The sequence below is a fragment of the Symphalangus syndactylus genome, chromosome 5, assembly GCF_028878055.3.
Source record: "Symphalangus syndactylus isolate Jambi chromosome 5, NHGRI_mSymSyn1-v2.1_pri, whole genome shotgun sequence".
NCBI lineage: Eukaryota > Metazoa > Chordata > Mammalia > Primates > Hylobatidae > Symphalangus > Symphalangus syndactylus.
This window is the reverse complement of record NC_072427.2, coordinates 63284574-63305302: the sequence shown is the minus strand read 5'-3', so window position 1 is coordinate 63305302 and position 20729 is coordinate 63284574. Positions and strand designations below refer to the sequence as shown.

Genomic DNA, 20729 nt, shown 5'->3' with positions numbered 1-20729 from the left:
TGAGAAAATAAATTTCTGTTGTTGAAGCTACCTAGTCTGTAATATTTTGTTGTGGGAGTTCCAGCAAATTAATACAAAGACATACATGTGTATAGCTTGGGTACACAAAAAGTCTCTGAAAAATGACCTAAAATACCCCTACTTCCACAACCCTTCTGGGAGGGTTGGTTCTTTGAGGCCAAAGAACAAAATTAAGTCTTTTGACCCCTTCCATCATCCATAAATGCAGGCTTCTAAGTAGATAAATTTGTATCTTTAGCTCCAGTCCCTGGACATAGTGACCAGTCTACTACAAGTAAGCATCTGACTCAGTTTGGGGCAAACTTCTACTTCCTAGATACATGGAATTAGGGCTAAAAAAATTCTAGGTCTGAGCTAAAGGTGGGGTGACAGATACAGTTCATTTAATTAACAATATATAATTCTTATTGGTCCTATCTAATAAATGCAGCTCTGGCAATCTTTTAGACTCAAATGAGAAGTTTGGAGAGTTTTTAACTAACAGCATTTATAAGCACATAGGCAGCAAATTCATACAATGAAAAGTTTTCTAGTACAATTCAACTATATGGAGAATTAGAAAGACTGGAAAACTTTACCTATACATTAATTAGTTAAATTCCATATCACAAGATAAACTAACATTACTTACCCTATTTTGGGACTTTAGGCTTCCACATTCCTTGGATATTTGCCGCTGTACGTATTCCATACTTCTGCTCTGAATGTCCAAGCCTGGCTGACCAAATGCTATCTAAAATACAAACAATTTCTACTTGAATGACACAAGAATTTTACTTTTAATGAAACTGTACAGTGTATGTTCCAAAACCTTATAATCTATTAGCAGTAAAGTTTTTCAAAAACGGTTTTGAGAATAAAAACAGAATCATTTCCCCCCACCTAAAACACAAAAACCGTAGGTCTTTTCTTACATATTTAAATTTTAACAGGTAATGAATACATAGTCAAAAAAGTACAAACAACCCAAATATTCATCAAGTAATGAATGGATAAACAAAATGTAGTAAATCCGTAGAGTGGAATATTATTCAACCACAAAGAGAAATAAGGTAGTTACACATGTCACAATGTTGCCAGGGACTGGGAATAGGGAAGGAGGGGCAATGACTGATAATCAGTGTGGGTTTTTTGGGAAGTGATATGGAGTTTGATACTGCTGATGGCTGCATAATCTTGTGAATATAATAAAAACCACCAAATTATATACTTTTTTAAAGCATGATTTTGTGGTAGGTGAATTATATAGCAATAAAAAGATAGGAATCTTTACTGTCCTGATACATTTACAAGTGTTTTGAATTGCAAAGCCCATTTCAGACCTAAATTATAGCTAAAATACATCAATGTTTAATTTTTAAAATTTTATGGTGAAAAATTCCAATATACATAAAAGGAGAGAATAATGTAATGAATCACCACGGGTCTATTATCTAGCTTCAGTTATCATCAACATTTTGGCAATCTTGTTTACTTCTTATTTTTCCAGATAATTTTGATCCAACTCCTACTGTTACGCACTTAATAAACACAATAAACACTATAACCCTGAAAATAAATAGTAATACATGCAGATAGCAAAATTTTCAAATAGTATAAAAGCACATGAAGTAAAACCCTTCCTTCCATCTTAGACCTTTCAGTCCCAGTTTTAAAAGTTAACTATCATAAAAAAATTTTTTAATGCATTCCTCCAAAAATTTTTACACACACACACACACACACATCTTTAAAACAGGACCCTTTGTACTGTGCCCTTGGTTTCTGCATTCTATGTGTATAAGTAGAATCTGTAAGAATTTAGAAATTAACAAGAGGAAATAACTATGGATTAAATGGTCTGGGAAGGCATGAAAGGAAATGCAACTTGAAGTAAACACAGAATAAGCTAGGTATTTGGTCAAGTGAAAAAAAGAAAAACAGAAGAACATTACACAAAAGGAAGTGGAGAGAACAATTTTTTTTTTCCTGATAGAACACAATGACCTCAACTAGTATATTAAATATGTATTTCTAAGAACTATTTTAAAGAGTAAAAATGTCACGTTTCTCACCACTGTCTCAGAAAAAAGTCACACACACCACTTAAACACATACATACTTTGAAAACTACCTGAGTCAATAGGGTCTATGAATATTAAATATTAGTTCTCTCACACAATCTCTAAGTGAAAAGACAAATAAATGGACAATATTGACCTTTTCAAACTTACTAAAAACAAATGTGATAAGATACACCCCAATTAATTTCTGCTTTTTAATATCCTCAAAATTTGGCACTTTTGCTATAATCTTCAGTAAAATTTATCAGCTGAAAAAGTCATAAGAGACACTTCTTCAAAGCTGGTCACAATTAAAATTTTAAAAGGATTCCATTTATAATAGAACAACAAAAACGGTACAAAGAAATAATCCTATAAAATATGTATTATCTTTTCACAAAGAAAATGCAAAGTTTTATGTAAAGATACAGAAGAAGAGCTACACCGAGGTATATATCATATTCACTAATAAAATGATAAATTATCCCCTAAACTAACACACACATTCAGCGCAAATCAAATATAAACCACAAAAGGATTCTTCATCAGATTTGACAAGCTGATTCTAAATTTTTTAAAAGGGCAAACAGCCAAATTGAAAAAAAAAAAAAAAGATCCAAGAGGGAAAACAAAGTTAGGCACTTTCTCTACAAATATTAAATTATTATAGAGCTACAGCATTTCTACAGTAAAGATGACAATGTGGCACTCATTTAGACTAGAGACATCAGAAATAGACTCAAACACATATAGAGAATTGATGTGACAGATATGGTACTGCATATCAGTGCGGGGAAAGGCTCCAATAAACAGTGTGGCGACAATTAGTAATCTATGTGGAAAAAATAAAATTTGATCCCTACCATAGAAAATAAATCAAATTAAAGTGGATTAAAGACAAAACTTTAAAACTTTTAGATTAGGAAGAAAATCTTTAAGACGAGGATAGGGAAGAGTCTGTCAAAATAATAAGAGAAATGATAAATTCAACTGCATTAAAATTTGTAATGTCTGTTCACCAAAACACCACAAAGAGTGAAAAATAATCACAAACTAGGAGATAATAGCTGCAAATAAAACTCAGAAAGATCTGAATCCAGAATATACAGAGAAGTGACACAGAACATTTGATTACCTAGTAACAAGGCCATATGAGAGCATGCAGTTAAAACCCATTTGTAAAGGAACAATCACAGTTATTTCCAAAGTCTTTCAAATACTCAATACATATCCCCTCCCTGTACATGGTACACATCAATCCTAAAGTCCAGTTTGTCCCAGAATCTTCTGTAGCACATCAATGTAAAAAATCCACTCCTGAACACTCTAAAGAAACTCATGCACATGAATAGTTGTGGACAAGAAAGTTTGTACCAGCAGTATGCCTGTAACAACAAAAACCTGAAAACAACTGAAATATCCAATTGGGAGAATAAAAAGAAACAAGTTTTAGAACTATCAAGGAAAGCATGAGAATGTTAGACAAATACAATTCCAGGTAATAGTTACCTCTAGGATGAAGGCAAAGGTGTAGATTGGGGGTGTTCCTTTTTTAAGTTGTTTCGTGGTTTCTCAAGTATTCAGTGAATACATTCTTTTTTTATGTATTAAACATGTCATAAATCTTTGATATAGGCTGTCATATTTGTCTACAGTGAAATGAACCCCGTGAAAATATGAGAAACTGAGTTAAAGAACTATAATGGCTTCTAGGCCTGTAAGACTTTGAAACAATGTATCTATCCATCCAGAGGATTTTTTTTTTTTTTTTTTTTTTTTTTTTTTTTTTTTGGAGACAAGGTCTCACTCTATCACCCAGGTTGAGTGCAATGGCGTACCTGTCTCACTGCGGCCTGGACCTCCCTGGCTCAAGCAATTCTCCGGCTTTAGACTCCTGAGTAGCTGAGACTACAGGTGCGTATCACCATGAGATATATATATATATATATATATATATATATATATATATATATATATATATATGAGATGGAATCTTGCTATGTCGCCCAGGTGGTCTCAAATGCCTAGTCTCAAGTGATCCTTCTACCTCGACCTCCCATAGTGCTGGGACTGCAAGTGTGAGCAACCATGCTTGACCTCAAAAGATTTACTAGCTCTTCAAAGCATTAAAAAACGAGTCAAAGACAAACACTGGCAATGCCTATTTAAGCATTACTAAGGGAACATAAACTAGCGTAGCTGACAATTCTTTATGGGTCCCATCTCTGCAGATCTTGTGAGCATATGCACTACTGGCCTTTTGTTTTGGACTATCTTTTCAAGGATGTCTGTACAGTGAAACCCTTGAAAGACACAGTGTTTCCCCTTTGGAGACAGGCTTGTTTAGCGTCCAGTATAACAAAGACAGTATCTCCTTCCTCAGCAAGGCAGGCAGGCTACTGAAGTGCATTAAAAGTCATTACAAAAGACTTGGCTTCCCTAAGTTCAAGGTTCCAACGCTGGGATGCTAACCCACCGAGTGGACAACATATTCCTGAGCATCATTCCCATGGGATTTGAAGGAGCAAGGGAAACACAAACATGAAGCTCATGCTACTATTGTACTGTGAATAATAATAAAGTCCTTTGTTTGACCCAGCAGCCATGTCTTCTAGCAGCATTCATAAAACTAGTAAGTTAACTTGCTAGCTTACTCTTTACAGTTCAGCAAGGCAGTTGTCTAGTCCTTTTGGCAAGGTTGTTCCTCTGTTGTAGAAAAGGATCCATCAACTTATGCAATTAAACATTCAAAAGACATAGTTATTTTGTTGAGCATTTACACTCACCAAGTTAGCTTTTAGTGATGATCTCATAAAGACCTATTTTAGGTAGAGAATGTGTTAATCAGGCTACTGCAGGTAACTACAGTCCTCATGATGGTTGAAATCAAATTTTATGTTCTGATTTTCACATATCATTTTCTTAAACTCAATTATTTGAATCTCTGAAGATGACTTTAGTCCTAAGAAAATAAGGTGTCGGGTCTGCAAGCTGAGGGCCAGATTCTCTACCATGAAAAAACTCATCCTGTGAGGCCTTCTTGGTCACATACAAATGGAAAACTGCTACACTATCCTAACAGCACTGTGCTGAATGGAACTGTTTTATTCCTATTAAGAAACTTCTACAATATTTCTTTACTGTAAGTATAGCTACAGTCCACTGCAGCTTTAAAAGAGTAAACCGTTCCATTCTAATTCCTATTAAATTGCGAAGTTCACTAATTATAACAGCAGTAAATGTATAAACATCTAGTTATGCAATTCATATAACCCTTGTTTCTCTAAGTCACATCAATTTTGGAGATAAGAAAAAGTATCAATTACAAGGAATTACTTACGAGTATTATTGTTCTATTTAACATTTTTCCTAAGTGCTTTATATATAACATTAATTATTTAATATTCATAACAACTCTAGGAGGTAGATACTGATATTATTCCAATTTACAGATGAGGATACTAAGCCACAAAAAACTTAAGTAACTTGCCCAAGGCCGCACAGCTAGTAAGTAAAGAAGTTGGAATTCAGAGCCAAACAGAATAGCTCTAGAGGCCATGTCATAATCCCAAAGCTATCAGCTGTCTGCCAAATGTTGTTCACTTCTCTCTCTGCAGTTATTGAGCACTTTTTGTACTTTCTACTTGATGACTACATTCTTCAACCACCCCATCATAACCGCCATTACTATTTTGGGAGAAGAGTTCAGTTATTTTCCCCATCAATCAAAAGAACACCTTTAAATTTATAGTTCTTTCCGCCAAAGAAGGTAGGCCAAATAAATTCCCAGGGCCTGGGATGAGGAATACTGGTATATCATAACGTCCCTGTCTTACATTCACCGTGTTTTCTTTCCCTGCTCGACTGTATGAATCAGTGACTTAGTTCAGAATATCCACACTTCCACTCTCTCCTATGTTGAGATGAGTTTTTCTGCCCGCCACTCAGTATGTGGGAAAATATTTTGTATTTAAAACTGTTAAACTGAGTATCTCCAGATTCAAATGTCTCACAGGATGCCTGGAAGTTTATAAGCAAGTATGACTCCTCGTGGGTTCATTTTAATATCCCAAAATCTCTAGCAAAAATATGCAGATTGCTTTTAGCCTTTATTCTTGCAATTATTTTGCTCAAAGTAAAACTGGCTTGCAATTTTTTCCTTCTTGTACCAATATCTTCATTTTTCTTTAATTTTTTATAAAATTTCATAATAAATTTGGACAACATACATAAACTACAGATAATTTTTAATCACTAAAAATAGGTAGTTTGCCAGTTTGTTGAGAGGATTAAAAGAGTTATATAAGTAAAGCACTTAAAACAGTATCTAGCACGTAGTAGGTACCAGCTATGATAAACATTAATAATAATGATTAGTGAAAGATAAAGCTACAGGCGGCCTGGGAGACTTACCTGGAGCCTTTTACAATCTGTGTCTACCTTGAATAATTCAAACTGTATTTGCTATGGTATGAGAGTTGCTGGAAGAAAAGCTCCCAGATGATCTAGAAGTTTTTTTGTTCTCTCTCTACCCACTTTTAAGACTTCAGGACAAGAATAGTAGGGCCCACAATGCTGAATTAATCAAGTTTGAATTCTTAACTTTCTGTCTCAATAGCAAATCTGTAACTCTACCTAAATTTCACTTCCACCTTGGAAAATGAAGTAATTTTATCTCTTCTCATGCAATTCTCCTGTCTTTACAGTCTCCATTGTGCCTTTCTCTATCAATTTTTTTCTCTGTCCTGAATCTTTTAATTTCTCCACTTTCTTCATCTTATGACCATATTCATTTCTTGACCCTGCACCCCTCTAACTCCATCTATTTGTTAAGGAAGGCTTTTGCAGTCAAGCTTCTAGAGAAGTAGCTAGCAAACATCATCTTTGTTTCCTCTCCAGACATGCACACCTCTTAATCCCACTGAAACTGTGGTACGGTTATCAATTACCTTTATAGAGATGAATTTGAATTTTATTGGGGCATTTTCGCCATAAAATATTAATTAACTACTCCATCACTTCCTTTCCTTACGCCATCACTGTCCTCCCTGGGCTTCTGAGACATCCTTTTCTGGTTCTCCTAATGTGACTGCTCTTTCTTAACTCACTGTCTCAATATTTAGTGATTCCCTACTGTTAATAGTTTTAAAATAGAACATATATAGTCTTCCAAAATAATTCTAACTGTCCTCATAGTTTCAATTTTCATTCTCTGATAATGATTTCCAAAATTTATCTCCAGTCTTTAACTCTCCCTGAGCTTCAAACAATATTTAAAGAGCTACTGGTTGAAAATTTCTAAATCTGTTCAAAGACATCAAGTCACAGATTCCAGGAGCTCTTTACAACCAAAACAAAATATATAACCTAATACCTAGGTATAGCATAATAAAACATCTGAAAACAATAAAGATATTATTTCTTAATAGGAAGGGTAGAAACTTCTTCTCAATGGTATTACATCTTTTAAATTGATGAAAGAAAATAAATTATAACAATTCAATGAAAAGCAAAACATCCTTCAAAAATGAAGGAAATAAAAGATTTTTATCAGATAAATGAAAACTGAGGTTCAGCAAGCACCAATAAACAGCAAATGATCCTAGATGGAAGTATAATACATAAGGTACTGAAGAATGTCAAAAGTCATAAAAAAGTGAATAAACCTAAATGAATGCTGTTTAAAATAGTATTTTTGCAAGGTTTTAAATTTTATAGAGATAAAGTTTGTAATGACAATTACATAAAAGGTAAAAGAGAGGTAAACTGAGTTAAGATACTGTAGATCTGCGCTTTATCTTGAAAATGGTAAAACATTAATACAGGATAGATTTTAAGGAGGCAAGACCCATTTGTAATCTCTAGGATAACCACTAAAAATACTTAACAACTGTATTACTAATTAGCTAATAAAGGGACGAGAATCAAGTAATATATTTGAATCAGCAAAGTGAAGGGAAAAAAACACAGTAAATGGGGCAAATAAAAAATGAATAAAATGGTAGATTTATATCAATAATTGTGGTAAAAGTAAATGAACAAAATACTCCAATTAAAAGACAAAGACACTCCGGGGGGAAAAAAAAAACCCAAACCCAACTATATATGGTTTAAAAGAGAGGTCTGAAATGTTGGAAGGAAAAAAAAAAACCAAAAACCCATTGTAAAAGTGCTAACCAGAAGAAAATTGATGTAATCAGACATCAAAAAAGTAGCTCTTTAAATATTGTTTGAAGCTCAGGGAGAGTTAAAGACTGGAGATAAATTTTGGAAATCATTATCAGAGAATGAAAATTGAAACTATGAGGACAGTTAGAGTTATTTTGGAAGACTATATATGTTCTGTTTTAAAACTATTAACAGTAGGGAATCACTAAATATTGAGATAGTGAGTTAAGAAAGAGCAGTCACATTAGGAGAACCAGAAAAGGATGTCTCAGAAGCCCGGGGAGGACAGTGATGGAGTAAGGAAAGGAAATGATGGAGTAGTTAATTAATATTTTATGGCGAAAATGCCCCAATAAAATTCAAATTCATCTCTATAAAGGTAATTGATAACCGTACCACAGTTTCAGTGGGGTTAAGAGGTGTGCATGTCTGGAGAGGAAACAAAGATGATGTTTGCTAGCCACTTCTCTAGAAGCTTGACTGCAGAAGCCTTCCTTAACAAATAGATGGAGTTAGAGGGGTGCAGGGTCAAGAAATGAATATGGTCATAAGATGATGCAAGGTTGCAAACCAATGACTGCAATTTAACAAACAGAATAAGGGAAGAAAAAAATAGAATCACCTCAACTACTGCAGAAAAAGCATGTAATAAAAATTTAGTTCTGTAGGAACACAAGGTTATCCTTAATCTAATAAAGAGATCTATAAAAACATATAGTAAACACATCATAATTAATGATAAATATTGAAAGCTTTCCTGTGAGATAAGGGGTAAAATAAGAATGCTTGTGATGTCCCCTTGCTCAATCACTACACCCATATAGGACTTTATGGTGTATATGTTTACTGTTTCACTCTGGATTTGATTCATTAAAAATCACATTCTCCTGGTTTTGTTTGTGGGGTTTTTTGTTTGTTTGTTGACTGTGTCTGGTAAAGGGCAGATAGTTTTAATGTCCTTATCTAAAACATCATCCAATTTCTACACATATAAACAACGTGCTGAAAAAATATTTTATCTTCTTACCTGATTGGCTTGGCTTTGCATGTAGACTCTTCTGGCATTCAGATCTTCAAAGGGAGAAGGTCTTATATTTGAGCTTCTATAAGGCTCACTGGTAACAACTGTCTCTTGCTGAAAAAGGTGATCCTTCACTAGAGAACTGGAAGAATCCTCTTCATTTGCCTATTGGGAACAAACCTTAACGCATTAGTTGCCAGAATAAAAACCACCACCACCACAAAGTAAGATACTTTCACTCTAAAAAGTATTCAGCAAGTCAGTAAGTATATATCGCTACCATCGCTATGAATAGCAATTCCCAAAACTCAAATGTACATGATTATAAAGCTATGTCAAAAAATGATAATATGAACTTTTAGAAAAATTCAACTTCATGAGAAAAATGGGCTTTATTAAAAATAACATGAAGAACTAAAAGGCTAACCATGTCATGTAGAAGAGCTAATTATAATAATGCTTTTAACTATAATAAAAAGTGATAAATGTACATAGAAAATGCAGAAATTATTAGGAAGAAAACACAAATCTGTTTTATTTTGCAAGTTAAAAAAAATGTTCAAAGAACTCTGCTGTCGATACAGTGAGTCAAAAGAGAAGACAACAGTAGTCGATTACTGTGTTGAATGAGTGAATGAATAAATTAGCCTAAACTTGCTGATTACATAGGATTTAAATCATGTACTCTAACTAGACTTAGGTTGAGAGATATGCTCAATAAATGACACTCACTAAAGACACTTTTAAAATGTCATAAACAATAATTTATATAAAATAAATATTAAGTAAGTAAAATTTAGCACACTACAAAACACAAAGTCCTGGAAGGGCTTTGTTTCATTTAATTTTTTAAAGAAATGGGATATTATTTTTCCCATCACTGTATAATTATTTAAGAAAAAAGCTGATATCCAAGTAAAAGTGGCTGAAATACTTTCACTAGCTTATTCTAAAATAATTCAGAGAAATCACTATAGGGCTAACAATTTTAAGGGTTCAAACCTTTCATAAGCTTTTCTTTTTAAAAGATTTAAAAGATTGTGTTGGTGCTACTTCTAAAATTAACAAATAAAATTCAAAAATGACTAAGATATTTTAAATTTATAAATGCAAGTTCTAGTTTTTGTTTCAGAAAAAAAAAACCAGCCTTGTCCCATTTAATTCCTTTGGCATTCAATTTCTCCATTAGAAAATAATTGTGATACCGATGCTATTTTATGACACTGGGTTATCATAAGGATATAATGGTAGTAACTGAAAATGCTCTTGAAACTAAAAGCTGTTATTGTATCAAGGAGTAGGCAATTGAACTATTAAAAATATATCTGAGAATCTACTGTCACTTAAAACTATGTCAAAACTGGCTGCTATTTTTACCCAATTTTCATAACAGCTGTTCCAATGTGTTGTGACAGTTGCTGATAAAATATTGAAAAAATGTTGGCTAAACACTGATATCCAGCAAACATGCTTTCAAAATACATAATCAAAATTGGGAAGAGTAGAAAACTTCAGGAAACGTATTTATTTTTTCCAGAGATTTCTGAAAATAAATGACTCAAATAATTGTCAAAAATCATAAGCAAACTGAATAGAATACTGGGAGAAAAAAAAATGGGTGAGAAAAGACCTAAGTTAGAATCTTGTCTTACTTTAACTTATCTAAACCACAATTTCTTTCTTTTTTTTTTCTTTTGAAATGGAGTCTTGTTCTTGTTGCTCAGGCTGGAGTGCAGTGATGCAATCTTGGCTTACTGCAACCTCCGTCTCCCAGGTTCAAGCAATTCTCTGCCTCAGCCTCCTGAGTAGCTGAGATTACAGGCGCCCGCCGCCATGCCTGGCTAATTTTTTGTTTGTTTGTTTGTTTTTTAGTAGCGACGGGGTTTCACCATGTTGGCTAGGCTGGTCTCGAACTCCTGACTTCAAGTGATCCACCTGCCTCGGCCTCCCAAAGTGCTGGGATTACAGGCGCACAATTTCTTTTTATTATAAATTGAATATCTGCCTCAACAATTTCAGGGTTGGGATACTCAGGAGATTGAAAACTATAAACAAGCATAAGTTTTAGGAGTAGTATCAGTGGTAATTATAAGATACTGCTTTTAATTGTGACTTTTTTGAATTATCTTTTACTAAATTATAATAACTGAGAAGTCATGTTAAAATTATAAATTAAAATAAAGCTTACTTGAAAAAAATCTGCATATGAACAAACTTAGTGTCTTGCTGTACTGAGTGGATTATTCTATTTATATACTGTAAATTAAACATTAACACATTTTACTTTAAATATAATACTTTTTTAAAGAAAATATCACAAGTGTTTGTTGCTTCATTATTAAACTGTGTGTAATATTTAAGCAACAAATGATTTTTAAATGTTTACCAACATAGCTGAAATTAACCTATTAACTAGGAAAGGTTCATATTGCACACTGAATTTATAGCTACACACCTAAACGGGTCTCAGTGAATAAAATAACCAAAGCATCATTCAAGTGTCTGATATGGCAAACAAAAGACTGTTTGAAAATGCAAAGTATACAATCTACAATGAAGTATATATATTATTCATGAATTGTAAGAATCAAATTAACATTTTAGAGAATCCTAAGCTAGAAAAAAGTATCTTCCTACTACCTAATTATCTCTTTCAGCAAGTTAAAAGTTTAAATGCATATTAAATTTACAGGTTTCTAAAAAAGTGGTGATAAGGAAAACAGGCATACTCATTCATTGCTAATTCTACACACACAGAAGTAAAATAAAATCTGGAACAACTCTTCCTGGAAAGCAATTTTAATAATAATGCAACAAAAAAGCATTTAATAAAATGTACCAAAAGCTTTTAAAACATTCACACATTTTGACCACTTCTTGAATCTAGCAAAGAAAAAACAGTACTAAAATGGAAAAAGCTTTAGGCACAAAGTATTTTTCTCAGAATTATTATCTGTTGTTGTTTTAAAGTTTTATTTTTTCACCAGTTTTTTTGGGGAACAGGTGGTGTTTGGTTACATGAGTGAGTTCTTTAGTGGGGATTTCTGAGATTTTGGTGCACCCATCACCCAAACAGTGTACACTGTACCCAATGTGTAGTCTTGTATCCCTCACCACACCCACCCTTTTCCGAGTCCCTAAAGTCCAACGTATCATTCTTAACGCCTTTGTGTCCTCATAGCTTAGCTCCCACATATGAGTGAGAACCTATGACGTTTGGTTTTCCATTCCTGAGTTGCTTCACTTAGAATAGTTTCCAATTCCATCCAGGTTGCTGCAAATGCCATTATTTCTTTCCTTTTTATGGTTGAGTAGTATTCCATAGTGTGTGTGTGTTTATGTGTGTGTGCATATACATAATCAAAATTGGGGAGAGTAGAAAACTTCAGCAAATGTATTTATTTGTTCCAGAGATTTCTGAAAATAAATGACTCAAATAATATATACAATATATATAATATAAAATATATATACACACACACATACACCACATTTTCCTTATCCACTCATTGACTGATGGGCATTTGGGCTGGTTCCATATTTTTGTAATTGCAAATTATGCTGCTATAAGCATGCATATGCAAGTATCTTTTTCGTATGACTTCTTTTTCTCTAGGTAGAGAACTATTTTTAATGGTAAAAAGAAACAACTTGAACATGCCATAATAAGGGAATGGTGAAGTAAATTATGATATGCCCATAAAGTGAAATATGGTGTTGTCATTTGAAATCAAGTTTGGGAATAATATAATATACAATGTAGGAAAGGTTTAGTGTTAAAAAGTCAGTACATAAAATTTTATTTACAGTATTATCGTAGCCATAAAAAGATAAAAAGTTGGAAATAAAATGAAGGCTAATACTCCTTGATGGTATGATTAATTTTCCAATTTTGTAAGCTTACTTTTATATAATTTTAAAATCAAGGTACTGCATACTTTCTCCCTTTTGATGTAGGATCATTTTATATTTTAAATTTTTATTATTTTAAACTTTATTGGAGGTGTAACTCAATGAGACTGATCTTTTTTTCAATTAACATGTTTATGAATAGTACTGCTAGAATGAGACAGGTTTAGCATCAGTTCTATTCCTGTTTTGTCTTTCTTTTTCAAGAGACAGGGTCTTACTATGTTGTCCAGGATGGCCTCAAACTCCTGGCCTCAACTGGTCCTCCATAGTAGCTGATACTACAGATGGGTATAGGTCACTGTACCTGATAAATCATAATATTTAAAAATATAATACAAATATACTGTATCAATGAAACCAATTTTTAGCTTAAATACATTTTCCCTCTTCATCTGAAATAATTAACTGAGAGACATACTATACCTTTGTCCAAATCCTTCTGAATTCATGCAGAATGTCTTTATGTCAATAAAATAATTTTCTAAACAAGGTAATCTTCTGAATATCTTTCAAATCCATTTCCTCTTCTCAATACCTACTATTCACTGTCTTAATGCAAAGCCCTCATTATCTTTTTTTGCCTGTCTTATTTCAGTAGGTTTCTAACTGATTTCCTTGTTTGCAGCCTTTGTCCCATTATTCTTAAGGCAAATGTAATTGGTTTTTCTGTTCAAAACCCCTTAAGGTTTTCAATTACCAAAGCTTTGTTGGAAGACTGGGCACATACTGGAGAGGACAGGGAGGAGGGTAAGTATTAGCTAAGGAACTCTTTTGCAAGGTACATAATTTACACATACATAAAAATGGGCCTTCTCTCCCTGGGAAATATGAGACTCACAAGATAAAGCCCAATTTTATTTTCCTATGAAAAAGAAATGGAATGTAAGTATATAAAAACATACTGACCATTCAATTAAAGACACATGGAAGTATAATGCCATTTTTATATACTAACTAGGAAAGATGTAAAACACAGGTAGTAATACTGAATGTTGGCAAGGGTTTGGAGAAACAGAAATACTTTTTTGCGCTGTTGGTGACAGTGCAATTTGATAATGGCACTGGAAAAAAAAAATCCGTACTTTTTGACCCAGCATTTCTACTTTGAGAGATTGACTGTATATACAGATACACACACACACACACACACACACAATCACACAGTAGCACTATTTTTTAACAAAAATAAAGAAAACAAGAATCAAAATATCTTATGGCTCTACCAGCAGGGAACTGGTTAAAAATTTTGATACATGACAGAATTCTGCACAGCTATTAAAATGATATTTTCAGTATTCCCAAGGTATTGTTAAATGAAAAAAGCTAGGTACAGAACAGTCAACATGGCATGATCCCATTTGTCTAACTGATAGAAGGATGAATTGATGGATTTATATTTTTACTTTTAAAATACCAGAAACTATCAATATAGTTCTGTGGAGTTGAGGCTAGAACCAGGGGACTCATGGGTTCTCTCTCCAAGGAGTTATTTTATATGTATAAAGGACTATATACATAATCATATAAAGAATAATAGAACGTGTACATTTGTCACCCAACTTAAGGAAAGTGAACATAACCAATACAACTAATTACTCCTCTGTGTTTCTCCGTATTAGCACCCCCCATCTCTACCACTTGGACCCTCAGCAGATAAACCCTATCTTGAAGTCATTTTTTTTTTCATTTTTTTATCTTCTTTAAGTTTTACTAAACAAATATCCCTGAACAATATTTAGTTATAGATGCTTTTGAACTGACTGATATCATGGGACATTCTGAAATTTTTTGATCAATTTTTTTCAGTGAAATTCATTCACATTGACATGTGTAGCAATAATCAGTCATTTTGACCTCTGTGTACCAATGATAGCTAAAATTTATTGAGCATTTTCTATGTATCAGACAGTCTCAAGTAGTTTACATGGGTTAACTCAATCCTCACAATAATCCTTTGAGGTACATAGTATTATCAACCTACTCCATATGAAAAGACTAAAATCCAAAGGGATTAAGCAACTTGCCTAAAATAAAAGTTACTAGGTGGCAGAGTCTGGATAAGAACACTATAATTTATTCATCTATTCTCTGTCTATGGATGTTTGGGCAGTTCTAATTTTTTGCTATTTCAATAAACGTTGCTAGGAATAATAGTGTATAGGCCTTATGGTATATATGCACAAGAGTTTCTCTAGAAGACATCCAAGAATAGAAATGCTGGGTCACAGGATATACATATGTTCCAGTTCTCATAATGAAAATGATTTTTGAAGGTGGTTTAAACAATTCATATATCCACAATCAGTGCTCCATATTCTTACCAAGACTAGGTGCTGTCACACTGTTCACTCTTATATGTATATCTGCTATTTAATTTCTATTACAATGGATCCATCTTATTAAAAATTAAATAGTGGCTTTCCTTACGTGAATAAGAAACTCCAAGAATGAACAAAAGAATAAATGAACACACAGTCTGTTACTTAAAAAGAGTCAATCTACTTTCTTAATATGGCTTGTTCCTACTGGTTTTCATCCTCATTTCTTTGCTTTAAAAATATTCATATACCTGTCTCTTTCCGTTAGCAACTGATGTTTCATACTTCTGATTTTCTGGTACATGTCGCTTCCTCTGCCCAACAATGACATGCTTCAAATTTTCCACTAAAAAACTGTTTTATGCTTAACCTCAGCCACAAACTCATCAAAAAGTCTTTGTTGATTCACTCACAAGTTAGTCACTCCCTCCTTTGAATTACCTTAAAATTATATGTATCTATCACCCTATATTCTCAGTACTCTTTTATTTACATTTTTCCCATGAACCAGTGCTATACTCTGAATGTTTGTGTCCCCCACAAAATTCATACGTGGAAATCTAATTACCAATATGATGGTATTAGGAGGTGGGGCTATGATTCAATTAGGAAGGTAGAGCCCTCATGAATGTGATTAGTGTCCTTATAAAAGAGATTCTAGAGTGCTGTCCTGTTCTTTCCACCATGTGAGGATATAGCCAAGTAACACTTATGAACCTGAAAGTGGGCCCTCACCAGGTACAGTCTGTGCCTTGAGCGGACTTCCCAGACTCAAGAATGATAACAAACTACTTTTGTTTATAAGCTACCTAGTCATGGCATTTTGCTGTAGCAGCTAGAACGAACTAGGACAACCTGTAAGGAGGGACTCTGCCTAAGTTTTATCCCTGGAGCATAGAACTATATGCCTGGCACACACTGAGAATTCTACAATCTGTGACATGCAAATACCCAATAATCAGATCACATTGATACCTCAGGAGTAAATGTGATATATTAGAAAAAAAGTATATAAAGAGAGCTCCTTAAGCAATAATAAATCTAAACACTCTGGCCAGCTAGCTAGCTAGACAGGGTCTTGCTCTGTTGCCCAGGGTGGAATGCAGTGGCACGATCACAGCTCACTGTAACCTTGACCTTCCAGGCTCAAATGATCCTCTCACCTCAGCCTCCCGAGTAGCTGGGACTACAGGTGGACTCCACCATGCCTGGCTAATTTTTTGCTTGTGGTAGAGACAAGAGTCTCACTATGTTGCTCAGGCTGGTCTTGAATTCCTAGGCTCAAGCAATCTTTCCGTCTCATCCTCCCAAACTGCTGGGATTACAGGCATGAGCTATCACACCTGGCAAAAAATATCTTTGAATAACTGTTATTCAAAGTTCAAGTTATAAAAACAATAAAAATTATTTCCATAATCCTACCCCCGTGGAATAGCCACTATTACTATTTGACATATATCTTCCTAAACTTCCTAATGCATGCATATGTGTTTACATGCTATGTATAATTTGATTCCATTTATATTGCAGTCTATCCACACAGTGCTCTTTTTCTTCACTCCTTAACATTCCATGGACCTTTCCCCATACCAGTATACAAGTTACACTTTGCAACTGCTGCAAAGAAGTCCAATATTGCATATGTCATATACTACCTTAGCTAATACTCTAATTATGGGCATTCAGATTTCCAAATTTTTGTTACATGCATTGTAATGTACTTCTTTTTACATGTATCTTGGTGTACTTGTATCATTTCTTTAGTATTAGTTCCTATAAATGGAATTGCTGAATAAAGTATATACACGTATTCAATTATATTACCAAGCTACCCTTTGGCAAACTTATGTTATCAACTGAAAACCCCTTAATTGTTTAAGACAGAGGAACCATTTCCTTACATCTCTGCCCACACTGGGCCTTATTGCTTACCTAACTTTTATATTAGGGATGTTCGACCTAAGTATAAATGCGTATAATATAATATACCTATCCTAATAAAAAAAATTCAACATCTGAGCATTCTTTTGAGCCACATGTCAGTGCTTAAGAAATTGTGAATTTTGGAACATTCTGAACTGTGGATTAGGGATGCTCAACCTGTAGTAATAACCAAAACACTTTCTTAATTTGGATTTGATTGACCATAAAGTGTTCAGACTTAGACAAACTTCTATTTTTTTTTTTTTACTGGGTTATAACCCCTGAAAAGTGACAATTACTAAGGAAACATGAACATAACATAAAATCAGGTGGTGGGGAATGCCAAAAATCTTCCACAAGAGCAAAAAGTTTAATATATGATAGGCACAAAGACGGTAAATACGCTGGCATTATCTCTAGCTTAAAAAAATTACATTTACAGCAGTTATATATACTCACTTTCAATGCTTTTAGTATTGTATGCTGGCACAGGCTAATGTGTATTGTCTACAAAGTAACCCCATGCCAATAGTTAATGCACAATGAAAATTTGTTTTACTCTCAGCTGCTGGTGTAAGAATTATTCTTTTATGGTTGATAAGTGATTGCCTAGTTTTTTATTTTTCAAAGACTTCTATAGCAATTTTGTGTGTGGAGGCAAAAGGATACAGAGTAAAGCAATAAAATAATTCCAGCTGTAGCTCTTGATCAGAACATAAGGCCAGATGACAGCTGCAGAAAAAACAAAAACAGATTTTGCTTCTCTCCTCCCTTTGCGCCCCTTCTGCTAGTACTAGTTCTTAGAGAAAATTTAGTGCTGTTTTGCAAACCCTTGTTAATGTATGATTCCCAATAAATAAGTCAAATGCAGAAAAAAAGGGATATCACAGTCGACGTACTGCTCAAGAACATCATTCTTGTAATTGTAAATCACAAATTACAGGTTTGCAAAATGTGTGACTGGCTCATATCCTACTAAAACAAGTTTTTAAATAATTATATCATTGGTTTATTAAATGACAGAAGTGGTTTAAAATTTTCTTTGGTAAAGAGCCCTTATATCTTGGCATTACATGTGTTAAACATGCTACCAAAGCAATTCTTTAGGTATTTAAAATTATATGCTCAAATTATGCTAGCTTAGGAAGCATAGAAAAAAAGGAAAAAAATTACTCTAATTCCACAAGTCCAACAAAACCATTATTAACCCTGTGGTGTAGTGTTTTCAGTTGCAATTCATTTTAAATTTGGCCACAACTGTCTCCTATTCTGTTCATTAGCTTTCTTTAGTTTGATTAGCTTAACGGTAAGAATAAACCAGCAGTTGAATTTTTAGTTTTCTATTTGTCTATGAGCTTTGACTGGAAACATTAACAGCATATAGCATTTTCTTTAAGCAACCTGAACACAGTGATCTGTGAGGAAATAATATAGAAGGAATATGAAAAATGCAGCAAGACAACAATGTCTGGCAATAGTGGTAAAGGAAAACAAATCCTCTAATCTGGCTTATTCAACGGAAGAACTAAACTATGTTTCTAATGAAGAGTTAGTTCGGCTTAATGTGGTATTAGGTTTGCAGAGATTGTTTACTGTCTGTAGATCTACTTTTGAGTTAATAAGCAGTAATTACACACATCCTGCTAACACATAAATCTTCAACCCTTTAAATGTAAGTATATTTCTAGGATTTTTATCTTAAGGTCACACTCAAAGATACAAATTAAAATGTATGTAAAAGGCTGTGGGAAATATTCAATGATGTCAATGATTAAATTGTAGTATAGCTACATAACGTAATGGCTAAGATCAAAGACTCTGAAGTTAGACTGACACAATGAAAATGGCCAAGAGATTTTAAGCTGACTGCATTTTAGAAGTATGATCCCAATGGTGCTTTTAAAAGGAAGTATGCATTTGTATGCAAGATGCCAGAAGAAAGAAAAACCTAAGCAGAAATATCCAAATATAAACAGTAATTATTTTTAGGTAGGAATGAATGATTCTTAATTTTGTATTTGTAATTTTTGAAATATGCACATACTAGTCTAAGAGTCAATAAAATTTTAAATAACATTATGCAAAAAGTTATACAGAGAATGTTTTTGCTCTCTTACTGCGTAATAAATAAAACTCAACCTAAGATACATCAGGGCTTTCTGAAAACTGTTAAGGCAGCACTTACAAAAGGATTGTGATAGCTTGCAGTACCATTAAATACTCTGTACTACCTAAATAAAGCCAATCCACTAACTTAGTTTTCAGATATAGAGCCTTATTAAAATATTACTACCTCTGAAAATCATTACATGAACAATTCATATCCCTTGCCTAAAGCAAAATTAGACAAACATAAATCATCGCCTTCTAATCATTTTGGCTAAGAAATGACATTACTTACTTCTAAAAAAGATTGTTAGTCACGTACTTCTAATGGCCAAATGAGAAAACATGAAAATGTTTTACTTCATTATCAATCAGATCTCATCTTTCTTCTGCCCAAAAACATGTTATCTAGTATCTTTTCCTCTTTCAACCTCAAGCCTGTTGTGAGGTAAGTTTGTGGGTTTTGCTCTCAATCCAGCATATCTGAACAATAAGAGCTGTAAATGTTGTAAGTGACAACTCTGTCAGCACTAAAAATGATCTTAAAACAAGCATAAGCTAGCATTCAACAACAACAATAAGAAAAACCTAGACCAGGCACAGTGACTCATGCTGTAATCCCAACACTTTGAGAGACCAAGGTGGGTGGGTGGATCACTTGAGCCCAGGAGTTTGAGACCAGCCTGGGCAACATGGCAAAACCCCGTCTCTACCAAAAAGATACAAAAATTAGCCGTGAGTGGTGGTACGTGCCTATGGCTACTCGGGAGGCTGATGTGGGAGGACCACTTGAGCCCAGGAGGCAAAGACTGCAGTGAGTTGAGATCATGCCACTGCACTCCAGCCTGGGCAACAGAGTAAGACCCTGTCTCAAAACAAACAAAAAAACCAAAAGCTCTCATTTGTCTCATTAAAATAGTCAAAGAAAAGAAACCAAATGAAAAGAACATTCATACCTTAATATTGGTTAGGCTTTTAAAAATTTTAACTTTTAAGACTTTTCCTCAAAACTTTTCTTGAGTGCCAACTATGTATGTGATTAGCACTATACTACACATAAGGAATAAAAGATGAGCAAGATAGGATTTTAAATTCAAATGATGATCTGTTATAAAACCTTCCAAAGACAGATATGAAATAGAAAGGTAGATTTCTTTGTTGACTTATGATAATTGATGAAGACATTAATTGTTGAAAGCAGAAAGTTGTCCAATAGCT

At 33.7% G+C, this 20729-nt stretch overlaps 1 protein-coding gene across 1 annotated transcript in view; it reads right to left on the bottom strand.

The window, feature by feature from the left end:
- The window catches only part of SPRED1 (sprouty related EVH1 domain containing 1), a 103362-nt gene that overhangs the window by 7178 nt on the left and 75455 nt on the right, over positions 1-20729 (bottom strand). Inside the window, exons 5-6 of the mRNA XM_055278649.2 lie at positions 9259-9417; positions 653-754 (exon numbers count right to left, since the gene is read on the bottom strand). Of these exons, the coding sequence (XP_055134624.1) occupies positions 653-754; positions 9259-9417 (261 nt within the window). The remainder of the gene's footprint in view (positions 1-652; positions 755-9258; positions 9418-20729) is intronic.